Below are 16,295 nucleotides of genomic sequence, written 5' to 3'. Positions count from 1 at the left end.
TGATCGGTATCGGTGATCGGCCCTCATGGGTGATCGGAATCGGCAGGAAATAACCTGATCGGCACATCTCTACTTACCAGATTTTTTCAAACATGGTAGGCTACCTAATGGCGAGGCATTTTCTGTGTAGTTACTAATGTAGACGTGTGTCCTATCCATAATCCAATATTTGGTGGCCTCATGCTAGTCTTCCTTTATTAGTAAGTATCTGAGCGTTAATCTTCTTACCTATAAAAAGTCTTTGTGTCAAATCCACAAATACACAGAGGGGTGCGAGTTCTTACAAATGATGGCTACCTCCCTGTCATCTTTTCTTATCAAGAGGTATCAAGAGGTAAGGATGCAAATTTGTTTGCATCCTTGTCTGTTTGTGGAACTAACCGAGAAGCACCCGATGACCATTTTAACACTGAAATCAAATGCATAAAAACAATATTAGGCTACCAGCTGCCTTGGTTTTTTGACGAGCTTCACTGAAGTTGACATCCACATAAGTTGTCAACTCTGTCATGGCAGAGTGTGCCATTTTCTGAAGAATGGCATCACAATAGAGGAAGCTGAGCAGACACATGGGAGGAAAATTTTCTCTAACAGAGTGCAAACATGACTTTGTGTTTCCTGCCATCAGGCGGAGATCTTTACCAGAGTTCTGCAGAGTGAAGAGTATGAGGAGAATGAGGACAAGACTGTGATGGCTCTGGGCATCCTTAGCACAATAGACACCATCCTTACTGTCATGGAGGACCACAAAGAGGTATCTCCCACATGCCCAAACACCCGCCAAACCCCAGAAAAAAAAAAAAAAAAAAAAAAAGCGTTGAAACATAAACTGTTTAAGGATATTCATCTTTGACACTAAACATTTTTTATTCACCAAACACATTTTCTGCAGTATAATTTGTGTTTCCATTTTCGAATTTATGGTTGAACTAATGCCTCGCTCTCTTCAATCAGAGTCAGAATTCCTTTTTTGTCATCAAGCACAACAAAATTTAAAATGAGCACCTTTTGGGTAGTCATTCACTACTTAATCAGAAGCGGTAGAAATTAACTTGCATATTTGAGGTCCCAGCTTTACCACACCAACTTTATTTATAAAGCACTTTAAAACAACCACAGCTGATACAAAGTGCTGTACATTAAAACACAACATAACAATAAAATAAAATAAAAATAAAAAACTCTTACAGTTTAAAAACAAACAATTTAAAACTAGATCCCGCTAGAGTTGAAAGCCAAGTAAAATAGATGGGTTTTAAGACGAGCTTTAAAGTGGACAGTGAAGGGGCCTCTCTGACTTGCAAAGGTAAGTTGTTCCATAATTTGGGGCCCATGACAGAGAAGCCCTGTCCCCTCTGAGCTTCCTTCTTGATCTCAGTACCTCCAAGAGCAGCTGATCTGCTGACCTGGGAGACCGATAGGGTATGAGGGGTGAAGAAGCTCAGAGAGGTAAGCCGGGACAAGATTATGTAGTGATTTAAAAACAAACATAAGAATTTTAAAATGAATCCTAAAATATACAGGCAGCCAGTGAAGTGAGTCCAGGACAGGGGTCATGTGTTCCCTCTTTCGAGTTCCTGTCAAAAGTCGTGCAGCAGCATCTGAACCAGCTGCAGACGTGAGAGCAGCGACTGACTGACTACCAGATAAAGTGAGTTACAGTAATCCAGTCGAGTTGAAATAAAAGCGTGGATCACTGTTTGAAAATGCTGCTTGGAAAGAAAAGATTTCACTGACGCCAGTCGCCTTAAATGATGAAAGCTTTTGTTGTTAGGCATCCAGCTTCTTTATGTTTTTATGTCTTGTAGTTAAATAAATAAACTGTTTTCCCATTTTTTTTTATTTCTCTTTTTTGTTTATAATTGTAAGACATATTTATTCTGTCCTGATTCTCAGAGATTTTTCTTGGTCTAGCTGTGAGAATCCTGAGTTTTAGAAGCCCGTCATCCTCATCTATACAATTCTCATGTTACACCTTGTAAGAAAGTAATATTGTAAAATTGTGTTGCTCAAGGTCTTTCTCTGTTACTTTTATCCTGATTTATTCTGTTCTGGCTAAAACTTTGCATTTTTGGAAAATTATTCCCTCTGTGTTTAGATGCTGTGCAGCTGCAAGGGCTTTTGCTGATGCTTTTTAACTTTTGGACATTTGTAATGATGTGCAACTATAGCAGCAAAGTGATATTTTACAACCAGGAGCAGTTGATTAATATTCAGTCAGAAGTTCAAATAATATCTTAATTGCAGCCCTACACCCCAGGTAAGTTGAAAAGAATGTGTCTTGGATACAAGGCAAGAGCGATGATATTTAATTTTGTTTGATCTGCATAAATATTGTTACGATGTGGAACAAAAGAAAGTATCATAAATAAATCCACTGCCAGATTCACATTGACTTCCATGGTTCATTTTTTGAGTTGAAGTTGCTTATTTGAGCAAATGACAGGTATGATCACATTTTTTAGTTGAGAGTAGTTTGGAAAAATATATGTGGGCTAATTATGCATTCAATCAATCTGCTATTGTTTGCTATTGTAGTAGTAGCTTTCTGTCCTTCATATAAAGTGCCTCAATTCCTCATATCCTTCATATGTGTGAGCAGGGGCGCAACTACACATTATTCAGGTGGATGGGAAAAAAAAAACCGGGGCCCCCCCCCCCCCATCTCCCTCTCCCCCGAACGAAGGTTGAAGGAGCGTGGAAAACATACGCTCGCTCCCCCCTCCCCCCCAGACGAAGTTATGTGAAGGATAAAAATCGCTACATTTACCTCGTCACGTGCGCGAGGTGAAGGAGCGTAAGGCGCGCTGAAGTGTATGGGAAAACACCCTCTCCAGACGGGGTTTTGGCGCCCCCTCTGGTGCTGCGCCCCTATGCGTTGCATGCGCTGCATACCCACTTTTTGCGGCACTGTGTGTGAGGTATCGCTTACGCACTTTATTTAGCATAACATCAGTGAATCTGTGATCGATCTATATATTGGTCTCTTGAAGAAATCTCTTGATGTGCATTCACCTGAATTACTTAAGCCTGTCTTAACATAGCTGCACCTCCTGAGCCTGGTTTGGTCTTTGTGAAATTGAGGTCACAAAGACCAAAATGGATGGAGAAAGCCAGCATGAACTGATGGCACTATGTCAAACCTGAGAAACCAGGCTTGACATAGTGCCATAGCAGGATTTCATAATCCTACTTTTGTGAAAAAGCCCTCTGGATGACACCATATATGTTTACAAGCACTATATCATTGCTGAATCCATGTCAGGCTTGAAGTAAATCTAACTTTTTAATTAACAATCTCACGTTGCCATTTATGATGGATGGTATTCAGTGTGCACACCTGATCTTCTTCCTTCTCTCTCTCTCTCTCTCTCTCTCTCTCTCTCTCATCTTTGCTCCTCCTCTGCATCCGTGATGCCTCCTTTTCAACTCCTCTGGGATTTCTGGCTTCAGTTGTGGTATTATTTTAGCTTTTCCTAAGTTAATCAGCTGCTTCCTGTATGAACCACTCTGTTGCTATGGTTACACATCATAACAAAATAGCAAAGTATTGGCAAAAATCAGTCCAACTACACAGCATCCAAAACAAGGAGGAGCAGTTGTTCTGCTACCCTGAGCGATATAATTCTAGAATCAAGGACATGTTACTATAAAGTATCATTTCTGCAACCCAGATATTGAACTGTAAGCAATAAGTTTTGTCCATACCATTTTCCAAAATAGTTCAACATTGTTTTTTCGGCAGCTTCTTGCTTTCCTCTGTTATATGTTGCTGATAATGCAATGCCAGTCATCAGCTTAGTTGTTACTGAAAACCTAATTTTTGTGAGGATATGTGGCGATTTTAACCAGGTCTCAGTCTGCTGCAACAACTTTTTAGCTGTTCCACCAGAGAAAACAAAACACTGGATTTGTTTCATGTAAATGTCGTGTTTTTAATGTTGTTTAAGGTCCAGATTAAAGTACAGAGAGGACTGGGCTTCTGAAATTGTGGGATGAATTGCTTCTTGGCTGCACATTGGTGCAATTAGTAGCATTGTTTCCTTGCAAGAAGGTTCTGGGTTCAATTCCTGGCCTGAGGTCTTTCTGCATGGAGTTTCCATGTTTTCCCTGTGCATAAGTGGGTTCTCTCCAGGTTCTCCGGCTTCCTCCCACAGTCCAAAAACATTATTGTCAGATTAATTGGTCTCTATAAATTCTCCTTGGGTGTGAGTGTGTGTGCCTGGTTGTTTGTCCTGTTTGTCTCTGTGTTGCCCTGAGATGGATTGGCGACCTGTCCAGGGTGACCCCACCTCTCATCCTTTGACAGCTGGAGATAAGCACCAGTACCCTCCTGACCACAGTGGGATAAGGGTGTAAGAAAATGGATGGATGGTTGGATGGAATTGCTTCTTCACATCAAGACTTCCACAATAGTCAACACTTTTTTCTGGTTTTAAAGCCAGACTGAGTCCTTGTATTTCTGTTGTTTAAACTCAGGCTTTTTATTAGTTTATGTCATTTACTTTTCCTTGGCATAAAGTATACTTCAGTTAATTTTTTTCTGTTAATTAGCCAGCTCTCTGGGCTGGTTTAATATCTCGGGAAACACACTTTTATTCAGACTTGCCACTTAAATGTTACATACTTTTTGATATGATTTATAAATAATTAAGACTTTAGCTGTTTTAATAAACTAGATCTGTTCAAAATAACACAACTGAATGATCTGTATGTATGGTAAGTCTATGTATATAAAGCATTTGCATAATGCAATCTCAACACTGAAACAATTTCTTCTCCTTTAGATCACTCAGCAGCTGGAAGGGATCTGTTTGCAGGTGATTGGCCTGGTGCTGCAGAAGCCCATCATAGGTATGGCAGGTGTGTGTTCACAGGAGGCGAAGTGTTCTTTATTCTTTTCTCAAGCACATAGATCCAGTTCAGCATCAGGTTTACTCTCTGTTGAAGTGGAAAAATATGAAACTATTATTAATATTATATTTGTGACAGTCCCACTACAGTGAGTATTAAGCGGCAGACTTGTGAACGTAGGCAGCAACCGTGCTTATATAAACTTATTCAGAATTTGTCTCAAGCCGACTATAGTCTTAATCTCACCCATGCTGGTTGATCCATAGTGTGCTCGTGATAAATGGACCTATGTTGTGCTTATCTAGCTAACCTAGTCAGATTCACTTTTCAAAATACTTTTATACACAAGCCACATTCATTCAGCCAGTATCACAAATGTGCACACTTGGAGTCAGTGGCTTTCCCAAATGTGACCAATTGGTAGAACTGAACCTCAGACTGTGATGGTGATGTTACTCCTCCAATTAAACACTTTGCAAACAAAAGTCTTTGTTAGATAACCTGCTTTATTTAGATGTGAAGCAGCTCCTAGGACTTTCCTAACTCCTCTTAAAGATACTAGGGCTGTTGTAAACAAATATTTTAGCAATAGAGTAATAGAGTAATCTATTGATTATTCTTACGATTAATCGAGCAATTGGATAAAAAGAAGATCAAATAAAACAGTAATATTGCGTCAGTTTCATCAATTGGACTGATATCAACATTAGTCCAATTTTTCATATTTGAGCTTCCCTAACAATAACTTTTCTGTAGTTTAGAAAACTAACCTGTAACAATAATAGCTCACTTTCTAAGTTAACTTGAAGAAAAGTTATACAAAAATCTGAAATTATATTCAATTTAATAATAAAGAGGCATGCTCACAACAAATACACTTATTAAAAAAGTCTATATTCCAGCTTTTCGTTTATGTATTCATTTTCAGTCAATTTAATAGATGAACTCTCACCTTGCCCAGCCATTTATAGCTTTTGTGTTTGTGTTAGTGACGGGATTTGACACCTTCATTCATCACACATAGAAACACATCCACCCGCTGTGTACGATGCGCTCCACCATTTGTTGAGACCGGGATGATATGAAATTTATTTTCCGGTTCGTCCATAAAGCTACGTATCTAAAGCACAGCTGACCGCAGTGTCCGTCTGTCCACTCACCTGTATAAATACACCTTCAGTGTTCTTCCCCACCATTCGCTCTGAACTGCCGTAGTCGTAGTCGAGCATCGCCCCAGTCAGATGCTTATTGGTCCCCCGAAAAACGACAGAAACCCAGACATTATCATCAATCAATAAAATCCTCCCAGGCCAAACTGTAACATTGGACGTTATTCTGCTAGCACTTAGCTTTTGTCAACAACTTATAGGTGGAAGTGACAGCACTGCACAACGCAAATAATAACCCAGACGGAATTATTCGAGGAATCATTTCAGTCCTAAAAGATACACTTACTCAATCTTTGATAGGTATATGTCTTCTTTCTTCTAACAGTTTTATTATTTTTTTTTATGAGCCATGTTGGCTGAGCCGTCCATAAATTTTTTTGTGTCACTAACATTTTCAGTTTACTCTGGGTCGCTTATCCTCTTCCATGGACATGGCCTAAACTCTCTCTCTCTAGCTCAGCTTTATTTAAGGTCCAAGCTGCTTGTCTGAATCTTCACTGCAGATTATAAATGTGTGTGTTTCCTGTTCTTTGCAGAGTTCTATGAGGAAATCCTGTCTCTGGCCTTTGGCCTCACCTGTCAGACCATCTCCCCTCAGATGTGGCAACTGCTTGGGGTCCTGTACGAGGTGTTCCAGCACGATTGCTTCGACTACTTCACAGGTACTTGCTTATAAATCTAACAGCACGGAACAGTTAGGAATGTGTACTGCTTTCAAAATCCATTGTAATTTCTTGCAGGACAGTGATGTACTCCAAACCTTTAAACATGGAAAAATAAAACAATTCTGAAATGAAATACTTTTAGAAGACTTAGCTGTAAAATTTCAGACATAAGAGCTTAATTGATCCAAAAATTCTCATAAGAAAATGATTTCAATTTCAAATTGGACGTGATTTTTTTATTTAGATTAGATTAATTACAGAAAAATTCAGCTGTAAAGTTGAGCTATTTTGTTAATAAATTCTTGGACTTGATTATAACAGCAGCCATCTACAAGAGCAGTGTCATTGACATCACTGTTTTTATTTCATTTTCAAAATAATTTGGTTACTTTTTTCTTTAGAAGTGTTAATCCTTTTTGTTTTTTATAGTTGATCGATTTTATTTGTGTTGCAGATATGATGCCTCTTTTGCACAACTATGTTACTGTGGACACAGATATGCTTCTGTCCAACCCAAAGCACTTAGAGGTCATCTACAGTATGTGCAAGAAGGTAAGACTGGAAAAATGTTTTGCTTCTGTGCATTGTGAAGGTCTCTGCCTGCCTGATGACGTTTAACATCTTCTCTATCCTAACATGCTGCAGGTACTAACTCTGGATGCTGGTGATGATGCAGAGTGTCATGCTGCTAAACTTTTAGAGGTGATCATTCTACAGTGCAGAGGCAGAGGCATTGAGCAGGTCAGAAGCAGCTCCAATAGCCATGTATTCATGTGGAGACATTTTAAAATTACATTTTATGCTGCTCATTCTTTAATTTAGAAACCACCATGTTTAAGAATTTTTATATGTATTTTATTTTCAGCTGTTCACCTGGACAAAAAAGTAGTCAGAACAGACTTCTCGTTTCCACACCATCAGCACTTCCACCTTCTTTTCTCTTGATGTTTAGTAAAAGACCAAACGTATGGTTAACGTCCACATTTGTGTATTTTCTGCTCTAGTGTATCCCTCTGTTTGTGGAGGCAGTGCTGGAACGTTTGATGCGGGGGGTGAAGTCCAGCGAGCTGAGGACAATGTGTCTGCAGGTGGTCATTGCTGCTCTGTACTACAACCCAGCTCTGCTCATTCAGACTCTGGACAACATGCACTTTCCTCACAGCCCACAGCCCATTACAGCCCACTTCATCAACCAGTGGATAAATGACACTGAATTCTTCCTGGGGTAAGGGTAGAATCAGCATGAAATCGTCACATTTTCTATTTCCTTTTTAATAAGTGGTATAAAAATGTTCACTAGATGTTTTTTTTACCTATTGTTAATTATTCATTGCACAAGTTCAATTCTGGCCAATATAGTTGGCCAGATGAGGGCAGCAGAATACTACACTAATACATTTTATAATGAGAGTTGCTTAATTTTCAACAACACATTACTTTGTGTAATGAGTTGAAAAGCAAATTTCATGTTAATTTAAATGTCTCTTTTCATTTGGGTTTATTATCTTTCACACACACAGATCTTTATCTATGTGTAAGCTTTTCAAACATTGGAAGGACTTGTTACTCATTTTCCTTTTCAGTTGTGAACTGGCATGAATCCAGCTTACAACAGCTGGATTCATGCTCATAATAATTGACCCGTACTTGTTCAAATCCAGAGAACCCCAAAGCGCCTCACACTACATTCAGTCATTGACCCATTCACTCACAGATTCACATGTTGATGGTGGCAAGTTAGTGGAGTGTAACCACTGCCCTTGGGCAGTCTTGACAGAAGTGAAACTGTCATCCACTGAACTCTCTGACCACCACAAGCAGGTAAGGCAGGCAAAATCTCTTGCTCAAGGACACACCAACAGAGATCAACATAGACAGGACTGTAACCGGCACAGGATAAACTCCTACGACCATTGACACCATTGCAGCATGACCGAAATTGTAATATGTGTCCTTTTAAAAAAAAAAAAAAGTTTCAAAGTTCTTGAGCTCTGCTGCATTCTTACTTAAGTGATGCAATGGTGTAATTATTCTGGATGGTGCTACAGAAATCATGATTCATCTAATCAGACTGTCTTCTTCCATCGCTCCATGGCTCTGGTTCGGTTGGTGCTTTCATCATCAAACATTGTTCTCTTGGATCAGTTTTAAGCTGCACTGACCTATATTTACTAGTGCTTTCTGTTCTGTTCTGTCTTGTCCTGTTCTTCTAGCAGGTTTACAGTTTTTTTGTAGGTTCTGGCAGGTGCAGACTGTGTCTGTCCCCACTGGCTGCACTCTCATTGACCTTTATCAACCCTACTCCAATAATTACTCTTTCTGATATTTCTTCTCCTTTCACCTCTCACAGGCTGTTTTACTTGCTATCTTATACCACTGCCAGATTACATGCCCCTAGACATGTAATCTAGGGGCATGTCTAGCATGCCCCTAGATTACTGTTGAGCAGCCCAATTTGAAGTGCTTGACAACTTCCCTCCTCAGATTCCATGACCGTAAGATGTGCATCATCGGTTTGACCATGTTGATGGAGCTCCCCAGCCGACCGGCAGCGCTGGAAAGAGTAGCTGGTCAGATCATCCCTTCCATCCTGCTCCTTTTCCTGGGTCTCAAACACATGTATGCATCCCGTCTCATCAACAAACCAGACCTGCTTGCCCATGCAGGGGCTCATGATGAAGATCAAAATGGTAAAAAAAGGCATAGCTGAGACTAAGCTATCCCTTCAACACATAAAGCGCCATTTTCTTAAAACTTTTTTAATTGAAGTGTATGTTTCACTTGAGGATCCATGATGATGACTGCAGTGAGTGATTCATTTTGTCTGTGAGCAGAAGAAATCCCCAGTGATGAAGATGAGGTGAATGAAAGCCAAAATACCATATATCATCAGTCCAGCATGGCAGCAGGCCAGGGAGGTGACAACAACGATAATGATGATGAGGATGACTACTGGGATGAAGATGCTTTTGAGGGAACACCCCTTGAGGAGTACAGCACTCCACTGGACTATGACAATGGAGAGGACGAGTACCAGGTCTTTACCTCCGCCCTGCTAAGTAAGTTATGATTCATAAGTAAGTCATGTTTGCGTCTGAATAAGACACAAGCAAAGGGCCACACTTCCTGTTTTCATAAAAAAACTCCACCATCTTTTTTCCACTGTCCTGGAGTTCCTAATAAATGAAAATGTATTGTCTCCCCTCCCATGGTATTTTTTAAATAAATACCTGATCCAATCCCCTTATTTATATTTATATTGTATATATTTCTTACATTGTTTGCACTATTTTTGGAGTTGACTTTAATTTCATTGTACATGTGCACAAACAACAATAAGTTCAAGAAGAAACATAACCAATCCCTAACACTGCTTTGACGACCTTTGAAATATACTCTGGATCCCAGAGAAGGTTCCTGCAGTCAAAACGCAAATGGTTGTTTGCTTGTGTCTTACTTTATAGGTTTCTTAATCCATCCTCTGTACTGTCTACTGTTCAGTCTACAAAGAATTCCATAAGTGATTCTATATTATACTAAATTACACTGACATAACTGGACAGTTATTCAAACAGTTTTGAATATTTCATGTGTTATTTAGCCAACTCCTTTACCTGAATAACTCACAGGCAGTAGTGACTGTCTATGGGTTATTCAGGTAAAGATAGTGTAGATATTTATCTACTCTTTGGATAAATATCTAAGTAAACCAGTGATTTTAAACCTGTTTTTCACAAATCTCTCAGTAAATCCTAAGGTTTCTGAATACCTCCATCCTCACATGCAGTATTACAACAGGAGTGTGTGTCTGTGTGGGGTGGGGTGCATGTTTCAGGAATTCAGAACAGCAATGCTGCCTGGTACCAGTGTTTGATGGCTCCACTCAGTGATGATCAGAAAAAACAACTCCAGGAAATCTACAGCATCTCACAGCAGAGAAGGAGCACCGCTGCCAAGGGCCACTGGTGAGATAACCAAAGCAGAGGTGGATTCAGAGAAGAGCAGAGCTTCAAACTTCCTGTTAAAAAACTTGAACCAAATGTTCAGTGATTTCAATTTCTCTGCCACTGGTCAGGGCCAGTTAGTACCAGATCAGGGCCTCTGGTCCTAACGCAGTTTTCTGAAAGCCTCTCCCGGGCTTTCATTTCATTTATTTATTCCAAACAGGTTTTTCAAAACAAGAAAAAAGCAATCAGTAGAACAGATTAAACATGTCCATACATAATCAAGAACAAAATTATTTGTTTACTACTACTTGTCTGTTTGAAAAGGAGTATAAAGAAGTAAACACTTATTTAATCTTATCCTTACTCTCAATTACTTAGCAAAAGGATGACAGAGTTCTTTTCTACTCTGTTGAGTTTGATCTTCACATTAATTTTTGTGTTTTCAGAGCGCCGAGGAGATATATGTCCTGCTGTATCAAAGGACTGGGTCAAAATAATAAATGAAAAAAAAAAAAAAAACAGAAGAGTAAAGAGAAGCTGACCTGACTTGAACTTTGATTTCTGTTCAGTCTGCTGTTTAAGAACAGATCAAGCCATATCAGGTGAGCGGGATTCAAACAAAACCAGATTGGATGAGGCTGGACTTGGGAGAGTTAAGGACCAGATGCACTGCTGTAATCTTCCTAACACCACACAGGATTGCTGTTCTAACTGTATATGTGTGTGAGGACATTTATAAATCTAACTGTTTGTGACCAGCAGAATCCCTGTAGATATTTTGTATGTGTAGTCTCTTCGGTCCATGGTGAAAGATCAGTCCTTCTGTCTGAGAAACTCTACAGCATGAAGACATCTCACAATGTGTCTTTACACTGTGAGCTTGTCTTTGTCTCTGTTCCTGAACACGCATCATCTCATGAAGTAAAACGCCATTTCCAGCAGGACACTGTGTGTACTGTATCCAGGACAAATGTTCACACACCTTTAGCTGGGATCTTCATTTTTAAATGTTTGGAGACAAATATTTCAGGAGGCATCTTTCTCTTGGTTTTGTTTTTGAATATTCTTCAGTGCTAATTTGGCTAATCTGAGAAAATCCTAAACATTCTCGTAACACTCTGCTGACTTGGTTTGGTTGTGTTTGTACTCCTGCAACTATATTTTGTTCAACATTAAAATTAATTCATCAGTCCTAAATGTACAAAATGTGTGTGTCAAATAGGAAGAAACAACAACTGTTCAAACATTTCTTGGCAGTCCTGGGAAATATGGAATAAAATAAATTAATCTTTCGTATGTCGCACTTGAAATATTTCAACACTTTCAACTTTTATTTTGTGTAGCTCAGAGTGGTTGGTTTATTTCTGTCACTAGAAGGTGCTAGCTTTGGAACCTACGTCACTGCGTGTGACGTTTGCGTCTGGTGCAGTCGCTCGGCGCCATCTTTGTTGGCCACAGACCAAAACAAACTAGTCAGAACACCGGTGTTTTCTTTATGTTACCCACTGCAGTGAAGTTGTCTTCAAGTTGGATACTGCACAGCAAATTCAAAAGTGTTAAATGTTTTGGTGTTAGTAGACTTTTTGCAAAAGCAGAGTTAATTTTACTCTAGTAGAGTCACATTCTGTTTATGTAACTCTGGGGTGTATATTATTAGTAGTTAAAATCCAGTGTTAAAACAAAGTGTTTCCTTATCAAATCTAGAGGTGTTAAAATGGAATCAATAACTCTTGACTTCTTAACTCTGAACTCCACCAGCGGCTCTAACACTGAAGGAGTTAATTCACTGCCTCCGCCCCAGACTCACAGATTCCCAGCGAAGCAACAGAAGCCAAGTCATTTCAGGACTATTTACTCTCCACATGTCTGAGTTATTTACTGCACTCGGTAAGTCATTTTTTTCTGAGATGGTTTATAACTATTATTTTGAGTTGAGCTCAACCTGTATGATAGACGTCACGTTCGCCACACGGCTCGGTGTTAGCATATTTAGCTTAGCATGCCGAATGTTAGCGGAGTATTTGTTGGAAAAATAAAACAATCTGAAATCTCCAAATCGACTCATCACTGAACAATTTAAATCCCTAAAACTCGAGGATCCGGGGTTGGGCTTTGTTGACGCCTGGTATACCATTCTGATGAGAACAAGTTAACATTGCATCCACCTCCTCAGACAATCCGTTACTCGACGGTCAGGTTTTTTTTCCCTCCCCCTTCATCGACTTGCTTGATGACAGAGGATGGCGAGCTACCCACACACCACCTGGTGTTAGGAAAACGAAAGACACTCTCCACACAGGAAAGCCAAATGACACTTTTCACACAGGAAACAAACTAAACTCTAAGGGAGTATTCAAAGGAAAATAACTATTCTCCCTTTGTTCGTGGACTTCCTTTGGACTCTATTGGGATTTGAAGTATCACTGATTTTTTTTTGGTTTTTTTTTTTGATTGCTCCGTTTTTTTCCCTCCTCAATTTATTTTTGTTTTGTTCTTATTATTATTATTATTATTGCCACTGCAATAAATAGCAATAAAAACAAACCTCTTTGCATCAGTTGCATCAATTATCCACCCCAATCATGACTACATGCCGTACCTACTTCTGATTCTACAAAGTGGTTAACACTAAACCTTGCAGTCAGACCTGCGCATTTAAAAAGAGCATTACATTTGGCGAGCCAGCCAGGAGTCTTGTAGTGGGTGAATAATTGAATAATTCTACAGTGCTTTTATTTTGGACGTGTTATCATTAACAAAAGGAAAAATGGATGTTGTTATTCAGCTGGGTTTAAACATGCAACGATCTGTTAGTTACTGGCACTCAGAGCTGTGAGGTTTGCCATGTCAGTGATCCACAAAATATATTTTATAAAAACCTGATTGTCGAGTTTGAAGAAGATTCTACATTAAATGCATTACAACCCCTTTTCCCATATGATTACCCTTCCCGAACCACAGTAGATGCAATATTTCGTGTTGCATCTCTCGCTTCAGAGTATGCAGCTTTAGTGAGGAGCAGCAGCCTTCCCATGGACTACATTGATGAGCTGAAGAACATGGCTAAATGAAGTGGAAAACAGTTTGAGGAGGTCCTGAAAGGTGTGATGGATCAAATCAGTATACATTTGGAGACAACAGGAGGTGATGATGGAGATGATGATGATGATGGTGGTGATGATTCAGATGATGATGATGGTGGTGATGATGGAGATGATGATGGTGGTGGTGAAGAAGAGGAAGAAAAAAAGAAAGCATCCTCACCTTAGCACAATCTGTGCAAAGTCAGCAGGTGTTACCAACTGTACTTCAAGCCTCTTCAGCTCCTCCAACCCATTCGTCCACTGATCAGCAGGGAGCACCACCTGGACCCAGTCACTCCCGTATACCACCAACCCAGAGGGTTCCTTTGTCGAGGAATGACCTCATTCCACAGGACGTTCAAAGAGTTGTGGTGGAGCATGTTGTAAAAAATAGTGACTTTTCCACATCTTCACTTAGACTCCGCTCATTTTCAGGAAAAATTCCTAAACCAAGCAATGAAGCGGACTATGACTCATGGCGATCTCAAATCGCCATGAGTCATGATGATTTGTTACTGTTACTTGCTGATCCCAGCTGATCCCAGCCTTTCCAGGTTGCATGTTAATCGGCGAATTGTTGAAAGTTTGTTGTCACCAGCTGCAGATTTGATTAAATGTTTGAGCCCTGCTGCACCGCCTTCCACTTTTCTTCAAGTCCTTGATTCAGCTTTTCAGACAGTACAGGATGGAGAGGAGCTTTTTGCTCAGTTTTTAAACATTTTTCAGAACCCTGGAGAGCGGCCATCTTCCTTTCTCCAGCGATTGCAGCTTACCCTCAGCACAGTAATAAAGAAAGGAGGAATATTACCAAGAGACAAAGACACACATTTACTTAAACAGTAAACTCAGTCATCTCCAAGTTGCAGCTTGAGGAGAAAAAAAGCAATCCTCCCCCATTTTCTGAACTTTTGTTGTCACTCCGGACAGAAGAGGACAGACAAATTGCTAAAGAATCCCTAATGAGAAAGCACATTCATTCATCTAAACAAAAAGTGACCATTCAGTCTCAGAGTACCTGCTCTTGTGGTCATGACACAGTTAATGAAGAACTGAAATAACTAAAAGAGCAGATTCAACAACTCCAACGGCAGATGTCTTCCTTCATGTCCAGAAAGACACCTGTTAATGTAAAATCAGAACTACGACAGACCAAGTCTAAGCCAACACCTCAGACCGCGAACTAGGTGTAGCTACCGTGAGCAACACCTCACCTCAGACCGCTGGAAGACCAAAGCCAGGGTACTGTTTTAACTGTGGTGAGAATGGTCATATGTCTTCCCAATGTAGCAACAAAGCAAATCCAAGCCTTGTGGAACAAAAGAAGAAACAGCTTCATCAGAAACAATAAGCGTGGGATGAGAAAAAGTCAAGTCAGCAGTTAAATGAAATGCAGTTCCTGCTGAGGGACACCCAGGAGCTGCCACCATCAGCTGTCCCGAAACCCACTCTGAATCACATTTTGTATTACTTAAGGGTCTAATCAGTACAAAGAGTATGGGCCAAATCCAAATAAAGGGAACCAACTTCAGCTGCCTTCTTGACATCGGGTCGCAAGTCACTACAGTACCAAATTCATTTTATAATACCCACCTCTTTGACCATGAAATTATGTCTCTGAACAATCTGTTGGAAGTTGAGGGCGCCAATGGCCAAAATGTACCATACCTTGGGTACATTGAATTAAATTTGACTTTTCCACCTGAATTTCTTGGCTCACCAATTGAAGTGGACACCCTAGCTTTGGTAGTCCCAGACACCAAAACCACACATCCACTTTTACTAGTAGGCACAAATACACTTGACATTTCCTACAAGAAGCACCTTGAGAGCCAGTCTACTACTTTTAAACCCACTGCCTTTGGGTATCAAGCTGTCTTGAAGATCCTGCAGAACAGGCATGTTCAAAACTCACCTGAACATCCAGTTGTTTTAACTCTGCAGCCTGACCAACCACAAACCATATTGTCTTGCCAAACTGTTGTCCTTGAGGGATATTTGACCACACGGTTATTGAGGGAAGAGAAGGTGGTTGTTGTTGAACACCCAACCTCTTCCTGTCTGCCTGGGGGACTTATGGTTAAAGCCTGTCTCATTAACATACCTCAACATCAGCCTTGTCACCTGCCAGTTGTAGTAACTAATGAGTCAGACCATCCAATTATCATCCCCGCGAGAGCAGCCATTGCAGAGATTGCTGCATTAGAGTCTGTTATCTCCAAAGAGCACAGTGTCAAAGTCCATGACAAGCCTGCAGAACCATTAACACCTCAGCTTCAATACAATTTTGGAGAATCACCTCTAACGCCACAATGGAAAAGTCGGATCATTTCAAAGCTCAACAGCATACCAGAGGTCTTTGCCAAACATGACCTTGATTTTGGTCGTACAGACAAGGTGAAACATCAAATAAAATTGTCTGACCCTACACCGTTCAAACAAAGACCACGCCCTATACATCCACAGGATGTTGATGCTGTGAGAAAACATCTTCAAGAACTGCTTGAGTCTGGAATAATCCGTGAATCAGAATCTCCATTTGCTTCACCCATTGTGGTGGTGCGCAAGAAAAACGGCTCT

The 16,295-nt window shown here is 40.1% G+C and overlaps 1 protein-coding gene across 1 annotated transcript in view; it reads left to right on the top strand.

Annotated features, from left to right (window-relative positions):
- The window catches only part of LOC106937233 (importin-8-like), a 35,396-nt gene extending 23,469 nt beyond the window's left edge, over positions 1–11,927 (top strand). Inside the window, exons 8-17 of the mRNA XM_015018644.1 lie at positions 629–754; positions 4,788–4,863; positions 6,560–6,685; positions 7,143–7,240; positions 7,334–7,429; positions 7,693–7,913; positions 9,173–9,378; positions 9,523–9,747; positions 10,524–10,653; positions 11,082–11,927. Of these exons, the coding sequence (XP_014874130.1) occupies positions 629–754; positions 4,788–4,863; positions 6,560–6,685; positions 7,143–7,240; positions 7,334–7,429; positions 7,693–7,913; positions 9,173–9,378; positions 9,523–9,747; positions 10,524–10,653; position 11,082 (1,305 nt within the window). The 3' untranslated portion in view covers positions 11,083–11,927. The remainder of the gene's footprint in view (positions 1–628; positions 755–4,787; positions 4,864–6,559; positions 6,686–7,142; positions 7,241–7,333; positions 7,430–7,692; positions 7,914–9,172; positions 9,379–9,522; positions 9,748–10,523; positions 10,654–11,081) is intronic.
- Positions 11,928–16,295: the final 4,368 nt, after the last annotated feature.

Source organism: Poecilia latipinna, unplaced genomic scaffold, assembly GCF_001443285.1.
Source record: "Poecilia latipinna isolate Pla-1442-1.1 unplaced genomic scaffold, P_latipinna-1.0 Scaffold2300, whole genome shotgun sequence".
In the NCBI taxonomy this organism is placed as follows: domain Eukaryota; kingdom Metazoa; phylum Chordata; class Actinopteri; order Cyprinodontiformes; family Poeciliidae; genus Poecilia; species Poecilia latipinna.
This window is presented reverse-complemented; position numbering and strand designations above follow the sequence as displayed.